At 42.4% G+C, this 13,194-nt stretch overlaps 1 protein-coding gene across 2 annotated transcripts; it reads left to right on the top strand.

Annotated features, from left to right (window-relative positions):
* The first annotated feature begins 725 nt into the window (after positions 1 to 725).
* Positions 726 to 12,764, top strand: Zfp37 (ZFP37 zinc finger protein). Of its 2 annotated transcripts, none has more exons than XM_052176577.1 (4): positions 726 to 1,013; positions 3,919 to 4,003; positions 4,332 to 4,466; positions 9,670 to 12,764. In XM_052176577.1, exons 1-4 carry the CDS (start codon positions 972 to 974, stop codon positions 11,214 to 11,216), a joined length of 1,809 nt encoding a protein of 602 aa, XP_052032537.1. In that variant the 5' UTR covers positions 726 to 971; the 3' UTR covers positions 11,217 to 12,764. The 2 variants fall into 2 exon arrangements, with proteins under 2 accessions (XP_052032537.1, XP_052032536.1); XM_052176576.1 differs by having other exon boundaries at positions 877 to 1,004; positions 3,922 to 4,003.
* Positions 12,765 to 13,194: the final 430 nt, after the last annotated feature.

Genomic DNA, 13,194 nt, shown 5'->3' with positions numbered 1-13,194 from the left:
AAGTCCACTCTATATAACAAGGCAAGTCTTGGAAAGACTCTGCCTCTGCTTTCTACATAATAGGACTGCAGACAGCCTACTCACTGGGTCCACCTTCGAATAGAGAGGTTGAGTCAGTTAAAGAGAAACAGTGTATTTGCAATAATCTCATCGCCTCTGCACTGCTGCGAATCCAAACTGGGGGCCGGGGGTGATGAAGGTTGTATAGTCTTCTTTGTCCTGTACTAATAAAGCCGAGCACCTTGATTGTACATATCAAAACCTCTACATAAAAACTATAGAGTGAACGCAATGAGCATGCTAAGTGGTGCACTGAGAAGTCATTTTAACAGCTGTGCAATTCTGAGGACAGGTCTTCACTGATTCTGGGCTCTCGCCAGGAGTGATTGTTCGCTGTTTGCCTCTTCCCTCCGTTATAACCGTAATCCAAAGATTTTTTCCTACGTCTTAGCGATAAATGTCTTCTCTCTGTAAATCAGCGTTACTAGTCTAGACCGGTTCTCGTGTTTCTTTCACTGTAGGATTCTTCATTCTGCCTCCCGGGTTTCCCCGGCAACTGCAATTGGAAAACCCATTGGAAAAGCAATTCCAAGTTCTGGAACAGAACTCCCGAGGTGAGGGCTCCCTGCGCCTCGGGGTTTCGGTTCTGGGGTGCGTGTGCCGCGCAGCAGCTCCTCTGATCCCTTCCTGCCTGGGACACGTCGCAGCTCCGGGAACCGGGACTAAGCAGTCGCCAGCCCTGCCTGCACAGTGATCCCAGAGGCGCCCGCGCCTCGGTTGTACGGCGGGGTCCATGCCAAGATGGCCGCGCCCACAAGCAATCTCCGCAGGGCTGCGCCATCGAAGCCCCGGGACCCTCTGAAGCGGTGCCCGGGGTGGCCGCCATATCGGCCTCTGACTCCATCAAGGACCTGACAAAGCCAGAGGCGGTGGGCCGGAGGAGTGCGGACAAAGCCAGGCGTCCGAAGGAGATGGCTACACCCGAGCCTGCGGACAGCGATGCGGTGAGGGCGGTAAGGGTTTGGGGTTGGTTTGGTGGGGTTGGAGGGTGGCTGGAGTCGGAATAGACAAGATTTGAGAGTCTGTGGCGTTGGTGTTAAATAGTCATTTTGGGAGGCCGGTGTTCTAAGGGACCAAGGTATTAGGGTATTATGGGCATGTGGAGTATTAATGCCCGTGATATTGGGGGCATATGGAGTTGTGGATTGCTGTGATTTTTTGGAAATGAGTGTTTTGACGGATCTGCCTAGATAAGTGATGCTTGGGAGCGGGGAGGCGTCAGTAACAGTGACTGAGTCTCGGTCTGGAAAGCTAGCAAGATCAGAAATGAGGGCTTTGTGATGTATTACAGACAGGAAGCCCTACAAGGATTAGAACCTGAACTGTTGGGGAGCTGGTGTTTTAGGTAATTGGGGGATTGCAGGCTGCTCTTTGAGAGGGGCCGTGTTGAGATTTGGAGAATTGGCTCATTTGGAATATGTGAGGATCAGAAGCTGAGGCCTTGGGGTCAGCGATGGTGCTATTTCTGGAAGTCTAGTAAGCAGTGTCTTTAAGAGTCCCCATTTCGTGTGCTGTGACTGGCAGCGGGTGGGGAACCTGGATGCTAACGAGCAGACGATAGCTGGTGGGATGCGAGGAGTCTTAAAGTGCCTATTGGGATGGCCGATTGCCATCTGGGGAGGAAGGGTATCTGTAGTCCTAACTGTTCCTTTAGTGTTGGGGTCCTTGGTAGGAATTATTAAAGGTCCTTTACGATTCTGTGATTAGGATTCTGAGGCCAAGAGTTTGAGCAATTTTAGGGCTTAATATAGAAGGTTCTGTACGGTCGCTGGAGTTCAATGGAGGTTGGTGACCTGCAAAGAATGCTAACTGGAAACTTCTATGTAGAGGAGGTTGGGGAAGGTTAGTGACTGAGGGATACTTGGGTGTCAATGGTTGGAAAATTGTAGAACATAGTATAAGAGGCGAACCTATTTTATGCCAGAGAATGTTATAAGTAGCAACATATAGGGCCAGTCTCTTTTTTAAAATAACTTATTTAATTTTATTGTATGTGCATTGGTGTTAGGGTGTCAGATCCCCTGGAACTGGGGTTTCAGAAAGTTGTGAGCTGCCATATAGGTCCTGGGGATTGAACCCAGGTCTTCTGGAAGAGCAGCCTGTGCACTTGATGAAGCCATCTCTTCAGCCTCCTCACTGCACCCCATCTGTCTTTTAAATTTGAGAAACAGAAAAGAGACAATAAAATGTAAATATACATGTAAGATAATTCCAGACAAAGGTAACCGCTGTGAAGAAAGTAAGAGAGGATAATGTGGTAGAGAGTAAAGATTGGAAGTGTTTTGTTTCCCAAGTTAATCTTTAAAGAAATGGCAGTTGATTTGAACACAGTGACAGGCTGTGGTTATTGCTGAGATACGAAAGTATTCCAAGAATGCCAATTGCTAAGGCCTTAAGATAGAAATTAGCTTCTTGTTGTAGTAAAAGAAAAAAATTGTGCCTGGAAAACACACACACACACACACACACAAAAGTAGAAAAACATGAAATCAGTGGAAGAAGGTTCTAGATCATGTAAGATCTTATTGGCTATGTTGGATGTGGATTTTATTCCCACTGGGCTTAAGCAAGGAATTGATTTGATCTGACTGATACATCCAAAGATCATCACTGGCTACTCTATGGAAGATAACTACAGGTCAAGTAGGTGCCAGAGGTCAGAAATTTACTGCAATGGTCAGAGGCAAGAGATTATAGTGACAATTTGGAGTTAACCGGAAAAATGAAATCACATTCAGAGTACATCTGGATGTGAGCATGGTGCATTAATATAGACAATGAGCTTTTGGGCTTCAGGAAATGGGGTGTAAGACTTTTGTATATGCAGGTAGCTGGTTCTGATATAACCCAGTCCCCAGTAAACACCTCTTTGGACCTTTGCTGCGGCTTTCCAACCCATTTTGTGTTGCCAAAACCCGTTTCTGGTGGAATTAGTGTGTTCTGTGTGACTCTACTGGAAAGGATTCTCGGATGCCTGGGTTTGCTTTCTCCCTGACTTCACCCCTTCCTGATGAACTGATTTGAGTCCTTAGCTGTAATGAGACATGGCTGTGATTACTCTCCACACGGAGCCTTGTCACTCCTCCTGTTGAATCACTGAAGGCTGATGTATTAAAAGCTGGTGAGTCTGTAAACAGACTCGAGACAGTGAAAGTAGTCAGGAAATGGCGGAAGCAATCATTTCCATCCATCATTAGATCTTAAAGTACATAAGCCATGGAGAAAAATTAAACACGGCCTCTCCATGAGATCACTTTAAGTGCAGGATTCCTGGGAGATGGGTGGATTTTATTTAAGGGGAATGGGGAGGCTCGAGCTGGAGTTTGCTGACAGAGAATAGGGTTTCTGTAATGGACACTGTTGAAGAGTTCTATTGGCATCAGTGGTTGGGGATTAGTCAGATTACAGATTTGGGAACTTCTGAGAGTTAGAGATCATTGTGTCTCGTGAGACTGTGATTGAGGAACCTGTGGGCAAGTGCCTGGAAGGATCTGCTCACGTGTGGTGTTGGGAGTTGTCATTAAAATTACTCACATGATTAAGGAGAATTTTACTGACCTGGGTATTGGGAAGGCCCTGGCAGTGAGCGTTGGGGGTTATTAAGAGTCAGACTGGATATCTGTGAGGTAGAGATTAGTGATGGCTCCAAGTCACACACTGCTGGTCTGTGAGGTGAGGGATTGCCTTTACATGTCGAGAGAGCATGTTTAAATGTGTACTGTGGGCAGTAGTAGATAGGTGAGGCGAGAACAAATTCTGTTGTTCAAATCACTTGGGAATGTGGAGAGTTAAGAAGTGCCAGACTGAATAAGATAGGGATCAGTAACATTCATAGATGTATCTGTGGCTTTTACGCAGAAGGAATGGGAGCAGCTGGAACCTGTTCAGAGAAACTTGTACAAGGATACGAAGCTAGAGAATTGCAGCAATCCAGCCTCAATGGGTAAGGACAGTTCCCCACCACCCAGAACATGTTCACTGCAACCCCGTCTTCCTCAAGTCCTTGATGTTTTCTTGTTTTGTTTTATTTTATTTTGGTGGCGGTGGTGGTGATGGTGATAGTGGTTGGTCAGGGAGTTTTAATCCCTTCAGTACTAGGAATGACGCTTGTGCCGTTGCCTCCTCAGTTGAGGTGCATGGGCATCCTTACTGTGAAACATTAGAAGCCATATTTGTTCGTTAGCCTTGAAAGGCCCTGAAGTACAAGCATTGGGGCTTGCTTTCTGAGATGGTTGGTCCAACACTCAATGCCTACCATTTCTCATGAGTAGGAGATCAAGATCCTAAACAAGACGTAGTCTCCAAACTGGAGGGAGAAGAAGAGCCAGCATCGGGAAAGGTGAAAAAGACCAGCCCAAGTAGTCTGAACAAACTAGCAAGGCCCAAGAAAACAGGAGCCAGTGCAAGTAAGTTTTGAGTTTCTTGTGGTATGTTTGGAATTCTTCAAAGAGTAATTTATAAACTTTTATTAGGGCTGTGGATATAGCTCAGAATAGAGTGAATTCTCAGAAGTACCTAGATTTAATCCCCAACATGGAAAAAAAAATTTTTTTCTTAAAAGTCCTAGGTTTTCTTCTCTTAACCAGGAACTAGTAGAAAAAAAAACACCGGAATCTCTCAGGAGAAAAGGAATTCAATGTACAGATGTTTTCTTATCTTGGAGGTTCAAATATCTCCTTTTTCTATAAACCCGCCCACATGAGAGGCTCATGACAAGCTCTTATTTTATGGAGAAGAAAAATAAAAGGGCAAACAGAACCACTTAATAACTCCTTGTAATTAAGGCACTTAATCACTGACTAGATTTGGTAGCTATCACTTCCAAGCATCTGGATCAGAGGGTAGGTAGGCAGTAGGCACACATAATCTCTTTATAGGAGAAGTACTGCGATTCCAAATGCCATGCTACTGGGGAGCTGGAGAGGCATGTTCTTCCAAATGCCATGCTACTGGGGAGCTGGAGAGGCATGTTCTTCCATAAGGGGCAAGAGTACAATCTTCTGTGATGGGGTAAAGTCCAAGCCTCAGCAGCCTGAAGCTGCCAGATCCTCCCAGCCTCTTCCCTACCTGTCTCCCCATTGCTGAGCTTGCAACGTTCAATCTCATTCCTGTTGACCCTATTTTTAAAAAGCCATCAATATCCCCCGTCCTCTACCTGCACACTAGTTTCCTAATGTGTCATAGTTTTTCTTAATGAATTCAGACCTTCTTAGATCAGTCTTTTCTGCATCTCTGGGAATGATGGGTACCTCTGCTTCTAATAACTTAGTTTCCTTCCAACTACAAAACTCCTTGTACCCCTGTTCTGTAAGACAGCATCATGTCCATCTGTCCTTAATCCCTGGGATGATTTGACTGAGATGTACCCCATAGTCTCAGACATTTGGGACATCACCCAGTTGGTGGTACTGTCTGGGGAGGTTTAGGAGGTGTGGCCTGTTTCCTGCTTAAAGTTCAAGATGTGAGCTTTCAGCTTCCTGCTCTGTGACAGTCCCTTGCTGCCATGTCTCCCTGCCAGGACTGTAAAGAGAGACTTATCTCTCTGAAACCATAAACCCCCTCCCACCTGCCCCCTGTTGACTTTGTCATGGTGTTTTATCACAGTAATAGGGAAGTAACTAATACAATCTCTTGTCAACCCTCTTGTCCTCTTGTACCCATGTTAATAGCTGTCATCCTTAAGTTCTTGCCATGCCCTTACATGGGTGAGTAACTCGCCAGCTCCGCTTACTTTGCTGATGGTCCCTTAAGGTCATATATCTCCTTGTGTTCTAGTCCTCTGTTTCGTCTCTTTCAAAAAGATCTCCCAGTACGCAAATACCAAGTAGCTTCTGGATGGGCATCTCTGATGTCTTTGCTGTGCCTTCTTATTGGAGCTGCTTGTAGGAGAGTCAGCTATGGGAAGTCTCATGCTTGTTGGTCAGACTCATTTGGCCTCCCTGCTTTTGTCCTCTGATTTTAGCCCTGGGTCCTCTTGTCAAGTCCCACTTGTTTGTTTGTTTTTCTTAGTTGTCACTGACACTACATGATTCAGGTTTATCTTATCTCTAAGTCTAGTTCTTAGGAGGATTTAATGAGTCTACTTTTCCCTGATTCTTCTTCTGTGTTACTGATAAGCATTACCTATACTCCCAGAGCCCAGTGGGCCTGTGCTTATTACCTTTCTGAAATTACATTTGGTTTCTCTTAAAATTCAGGTTCTAGTTGCTGTCTCAAATTAAGAAAGTTATTTTCCTGGGAAAGGTGATATACACCTCTAATCTCAGCACTCAGGAGGCATAGGCATAGGCAGAGAGATCTCTGAGTTTGATGCTAGCTTTGTCTACAGAGTGAGTTCCCACACAGCCAGGGCTACACAAAGAAACCCTGCCTTGAAAGACAAAAAAGAAAAAGGAAAAAAAAGAAAAAAAAAGAAAAGGAAAAAGGAAAAAAGAAAGGAAAAGAAGAGAAAGTTATTTCAGCCTTAATCAATTATTATTTGAGCACACCCACTTGTGCGCTGGTCTGATCTTGTTACATACTAGGACTGTGATTCACAATCCCTTCATGGTCAATTTGTCTCTTCATGCTTTCTGTCTTTTGGGGGAGTGGATATCAGTTGTGACATCTCCATCCATCCCTGTAAGAAGTTGGTTATGAGGCTAGGGAGATGGCTCAGTTCATAAAGTAATGGCCACACAAGCATAGACCTGAGTTCACTCTTCAACCCCCATGTAACAAGCGTGCCTGGAGGTGCTCACCTGTAATCTAGCCAAGGATTGGAGTGGAGCCTGGAGTCTGGGACTTGGTGGCCAGCATGTCTAGCCAACTGGTGAGCTCTGCTTTTGGTGAGAAACCTTGTTGCAAACATAAGATGCAGAAAACAATCTAGGAATGGCTTCATGTCAAACTGGCTTCCACATGCATGGGCACATGAATATGTATGTGTTGCGGTAAATATTAAAATGAAATTTCAAGTTCCCTCACTATGCAGGGCACCAGCGGACCACAGGGCTCCAGCTGGGTGTTCTTATCTCAGCAGACTCTTAGGCCCAGAGCTCCAAAACTCTCCACCCAGCTTGCTAAGTTCCCACTGGCACTGTCATGCCAGCCCCATGCAATGACTGCCCACCTCGAGTTTAGTTGTCACAATATCTAGTAACCTGGTAAAACAAAACTCTAGAAGCTTATAATTAACCAGTCAGATTTATACATCAATAAATTATCAATTCACAAGATACTCACTCAATAATTTCAGAACCAAATGATAATGATACAAGCTGCTCACCTAGATTAGACAAGTCATTCCCAATTATTCTATCCTCTTATTATATTCATAGCTACCTGTAGCTATTTAAAGCCATGCAGAATCTGGATGTCTTCCTCCTGCTCCATCTTCCTTCCTCTCCTCCTACCTGTCTCCTCCATCTCTGTCTCTGCAACACTTCGCTCTGCCTCCCTTTTTCCTGTCCTATCACAGGCTTCTTGTATTAATATTTAAAGTGATTGGACAGAGAAAATTCTGCTACAGATATGTGCACACATATACAAGTGAACATGTATACACACAGGCAAAGATTTTTTAATCTTACATGTCAAGAGAATAGGTGTAAGTCTTGATCACTTTAAGAAGGAAATTTGTCCCTGTCTTCTCCATCATCACTGGGTATCAGAAGACTTTGTGTTGCCATGTTACCTGGAGGGTCCTGTTCATCTCTTTATCCCAGGGTGCTGAATCTCTTGAGTCCCTGGATGAAAGAGCAGCTAACAGTTTAGCTTCTCTGGACTCCCCTTCCCCTTCTCTCTCTCTCTCTCTCTCTCTCTCTCTCTCTCTCTCTCTCTCTCTCTCTCTTTCTCCCCTCTCTCTTTCTCTCTCTCTCTGTGTGTGTTATGTTTGTGTGTGCTTCTTTCTGTTTCTGTCTGTGCATGTGTCTCCTGTCTCTGTTCTTTCTGTGTCTGTCTATCTGTCTGTCTGTCTCTCTCTCTCTCTTTCTCTCTCTCTCTTTCTCTCTGTGTGTGTTATGTTTGTGTGTGCTTCTTTCTGTTTCTGTCTGTGTATGTGTCTCCTGTCTCTGTTCTTTCTGTGTCTGTCTGTCTGTCTGTCTGTCTCTCTCTTTCTCTTATTTTTCTAACATGAATTTCTATTATGCAGTCCTGACTGGTCTGGAACTCAGATCTGCCTGCCTCTGCCTTGTGAGTGCTGGGATTAAAGATGTGTGCCACAATAGCCCACCCGAAACCACAATATCTTAAATGCCTCCCATAAAACAGAGAATTTAATTCATCCATTCAGATACCTTATTGTCTCCATATAAAATTATTTTTATCAATGAGATGGCTATTCACTCTTACCTATGATTCTCTCTTTAAATGTTTAAAATTCTTACCTTAGATGATTTCTTCATTGTATTTCTATGCAGAGAGCTATTAGGGAGTAGTCTTAGAGAAGAAGAGCAATGTTTTAAGATGTTTCTAAATTTATAATTGTGCAATGTGTAGGGAAAAGAACATAAGCAAGTGCTTAGAGCCATGAATAAACTTGAAATTGGCCATCAACTGTTGGAATGGTGACAGGATCAAAGGCATGAACTCCACAGCTCACTGGAAAAACAGGTAGATGCTCACTGTAAACCCAGATGGTGTAAAGCATTTCCCAATCTAATTCCTAGGAATTTCATGATGTAAAAGCATCAGGGAACTTAGAGGAACTATGGAGTCATCAATTGTTTAGTAACAACATCCTTGTTACGTTGCTTATGGAAGAGAAGGGAGGAGCAGCCTCCCCTGTTTAGAGTTACAGTCACCCACTGGTTCCTCAGTTCTTCTTGGTAGATGTATTCTCTGTTTTAGTTTATTTTAGCTAGTCTTAGCAAAAATGGAGGGATTTATTGAAGAGACATGAGTACACACACCTCTTATAAGCCAAGGGCAGAGACTTTAGCCAAACTCCACCAAGAATAAGAACTGGCAACTTAGAAGTCACAGGGAATTAGAATTATGCACACTGTGTTCTTGAGAACAAATAGTCCTACATTACTGCTTCTTTCTGTGTGGGGGTGTTTTAGTCTTTGTATTGAAGAGCTTTTTACTACATAGGATAAGTATGGCTTTTGTAGTACTTACATCATGTTATCTTAAATTTGATCACAGTGAGAAGACTAGTTAAAGCCTTGCTATGTAGGCCAGGCTGACCTCAAACTTGTGAAAAAGTATCTTGTTTCCTCCTGCATACTGGGATTAACAGGCATGTGTCACCGTACCTGGCATAATCACAAAGTTGTTTTTTAATTTAATGCATTGCTTGTTCAGTGTTCCTTGTATCTATTTCACCTTTCATCCAAGGTTACAAGATCCTGTTTCTAAGCAACCAACTCTTTTCCTAATGACTACTTCAGTTGTCTTTCCCCTGGTTTTACTATAGCTTTCTTCCTATCAGGTCCAAGATGATAGGGACATTTGTTCTTGATGCTTAGTTTACATTGGTAGCTAAGGTTGAGTAAGTATTTAATCCCAAACATCTCTTTGGGATTAAAATGGAGGGCATTTGGAGGGCATCTCTTTAGGAAACTTATAAATAACTTCTGTGGGAGTGCAGAAACTCACAAGAATGTCTCATTAATTCTGTTTTAGAAGTCCAACAAGATGATGAGCAGAGAGAGGAAAAACAGAAGTCCCAAAGCAAACTCAGTAAGGAAGTGACATTCAGGAAGAAAAGTTCAAACAGTAAGAAAAGCAGTGAGTATGCTTTGTTGGAGAAAAAAGGTGTCCGTTCAAAACACATTCCTTCTGAAAAAAGATTGCATAAATCCAATTCACATGGGAAGAACTTGAATCAGAATTTAGACTTACCCGGTCAGATTAAAAACTCTACGAAAAAGAAACCCGATACAGCTAACGAACACAGGAAATCACTCAGCCATTCTGCATCTGATGTGAACAAAGATGAAATTTCAACTAGAAAGAAATGTGACAAGTTATCCAGCAATAAGTTGTCTGATAAAGGTGACAAAAACCAAGCCAGCAAGAAATGTGAGAAAGTATGCCATCATAGTGCATCCCATACCAAGGAAGACAAAATTCAGACCGGAGAGAAACGGAAATCACCCCGCCGTAGTCCGTCTAAGTCCGACAAAGCCCCAGGCTCTGGGAAACCTTATGAATGTAATCAGTGTGGGAAGGTCCTCAGCCATAAACAGGGACTCCTTGACCATCAAAGAACTCACACCGGGGAGAAACCATATGAATGTAACGAATGTGGGATAGCTTTCAGTCAGAAGTCCCACCTTGTTGTACACCAGAGAACTCACACTGGGGAAAAACCATACGAGTGTGCACAGTGTGGCAAAGCACACGGTCATAAACACGCCCTCACTGACCATCTCAGAATCCACACTGGAGAAAAGCCCTACAAATGTAATGAATGTGGCAAAACCTTTAGACACAGCTCAAACCTTATGCAACACATAAGATCTCACACAGGCGAGAAGCCGTATGAGTGTAAGGAATGTGGCAAATCCTTTAGATATAACTCATCTCTTACTGAGCATGTGAGAACACACACAGGTGAAATACCGTATGAATGTAACGAATGTGGCAAAGCTTTCAAGTACGGCTCATCCCTGACTAAACACATTCGAATCCATACAGGGGAGAGGCCATTTGAATGTAGCGAATGTGGGAAAACTTTCAGCAAAAAGTCACACCTAGTTATACATCAAAGAACTCATACAAAGGAGAAACCTTATAAATGTGACGAGTGTGGGAAAGCCTTTGGACATAGCTCATCTCTTACCTACCATATGAGAACTCACACAGGGGATTGCCCCTTTGAATGTAATCAGTGTGGTAAGGCCTTTAAGCAAATTGAAGGCCTTACCCAACACCAGAGAGTTCATACAGGGGAGAAACCCTATGAGTGTGTTGAATGTGGGAAAGCCTTTAGTCAGAAGGCACACCTTATTGTGCATCAGAGAACTCATACAGGGGAGAAACCCTTTGAATGTTATGAGTGTGGGAAAGCCTTCAATGCAAAATCACAACTTGTTATTCATCAGAGGTTGCACACTGGAGAGAAACCCTATGAATGTACTGAATGTGGTAAAGCCTTCAAACAAAATGCTTCTCTTACCAAACATATGAAAATTCACTCAGAGGAACACTCTCCGGAGGAAGATTAATGTGGGAAACCTGATAGCTGACTGGTTCGGTATTGTTTAACCTTAAAGATGTTCTCAATTTGATGATATTAGAAAATCCCTTTTTAAAAAAAAATCATTCCTTGTGATACTTGAGAGAATTTGAATATGGCTCTTTACATAAGATGGTAATAAAATTTAAACTTGATCCTAAACCTTTACTGAAAAATACTGTATTTTTACACTTGTTATAGTCTCCATATTTAGATGAAAATACGAATCTTCTAAAATAGTCAAGGAGATAAGAGATATCATAATCAGTAAAATGCTGGTTAAGCAAGTATAAAGATCTGAATTCCTTCGCTAGGACCCATGTAAAAAGCTAGATAACATGGCATGTTTTTGCAATCTTACAATTGGGAAAGTTGAGACAGGAGAGTCCCTGAGAACACCTGGCTAACCAGACTCACTTAATTTGCAAGTCCTAGGTGACAAGGAAAAAAAAAGCTTTTAAAAACAGGGTACAGGGCTCCTGAGAAACTATTCAAGGTTGACACATGTATACACACACATGCACGCGCATATACATTTGTATAATGCTAATGCTAATTAGAGCAACAAACAGTAAAATATGACAATTCACGAACTTCTTATGTGTGTGCTTAGGTAATCTGCACAGTTAGTATTTAATTTGCATTTATGCTTACTGCATACTTACTCCCTTGTGTAAAATACAGGTGAGGGTCAGGGTCTCCTCTGGTATCATCTAGCTTTCTTTGTTAACGTCTCTGTTAGCTTCTGAGTTAGTAGAAAACTTTGGGGAGTTATTTTGTTTTGTTTTGCTTTGTTTTGTTTGAGACAGTATCTCACCATGTAGTACTGGATAGCCTGGAACTTGTGTAGATCAGGCTGGCCTTGAACTTGTTAAATAGACCAGGCTGGCCTTGAACTTAAAGAGATGTGCCTGTGTCTGCCTCCCAAGTGCTAGAATTAAAGGCTTCAATAGAAAACTTTAAGGTGTTTTGTCTAGATACTGTTAATAAGAGGGTAATAAAAAGTGGAAAACAGCTGAAAATGTGTTGGTAGTAAGTGATACTTGTTACATTGTTAAGGACAGAAAATAGATTGTTGAATAATGTATATAGTATGTTCTCATTGTGGACAGAGTGTGTATGTGTTTCTCTGCCTTTTTATGCCTTTGTGTACATATATATGTACTTATACTCATATATTTGTATATAAATAGACATGGTTTTTTTAACCTAGAAGAAAATTAATAGTAGCTACCACTAAACACAGGAGTGCAGCATTGAGGTCTGACATGTTTATCATGTACATGTGTCTAATTCAAATATATATTATATTAAAATACTTTCATATGCACAAATTAACACAGTTTAAAAATATAGCTGAGTATATTCCACAGTGTTATTTGACAAAGTGACATAAGATTTCTATGCTCATTTATGAACAATGAATTTGAAGCATATGGCATTAAACCTATAGAACACAGATTTCTGTTAATGTGACTCATAACTGTAACAGTGCTTTATTTCTCTTGTTCACTAATAAAAACTAAAAATGAATGAATGTGAAAGTGGTATTTTATTTCCTATTCAGAATGCTAATGCACAAATCTCTTAGTCAAGGATTTCAGGTGTATTTCAACTAAGGCCTCCATACTCTGTTCTTGCCCAGTAGCAGATATTGTTGCGGGATCACGCCCTCAGCTTCGCACAGAACCTGCTTCCAAATGCTTGTCAGAAAGTATTCCGGAAGGTAGTGCACATCAGTTTGATTTTTTTTTTCTAGAGACCTGTCTGTTATTGCAAACTGTATTCTATTGCTGATAAGACACCATGCCTAAAAGCAACTTGGAGGTGGGGAGGGGTTTCTTTTATCGTCTAGGGAAGCCAGGGCAGGAACTGAAGGCAGGAAGAGGCCACAGAGGAGTACTGCTGACTGGCTGGCTTGTTTCTCAGAGCATGCTCAGTCTGCTTTATTGTGCATTAGGACTATC

This window comes from Apodemus sylvaticus, chromosome 3 (assembly GCF_947179515.1).
Source record: "Apodemus sylvaticus chromosome 3, mApoSyl1.1, whole genome shotgun sequence".
In the NCBI taxonomy this organism is placed as follows: Eukaryota; Metazoa; Chordata; class Mammalia; order Rodentia; family Muridae; genus Apodemus; species Apodemus sylvaticus.
This window is presented reverse-complemented; position numbering and strand designations above follow the sequence as displayed.

Coding starts and splice junctions, on each gene's coding strand:
- Zfp37 (XM_052176577.1), top strand. CDS start 972: ATGGCTACACCCGAGCCTGCGGACAGCGATGCGGTGAGGGCG. Junction 4,004..4,331: donor CAGCAATCCAGCCTCAATGG/GTAAGGACAGTT, acceptor TCTCATGAGTAG/GAGATCAAGATCCTAAACAA. Junction 4,467..9,669: donor GAAAACAGGAGCCAGTGCAA/GTAAGTTTTGAG, acceptor ATTCTGTTTTAG/AAGTCCAACAAGATGATGAG.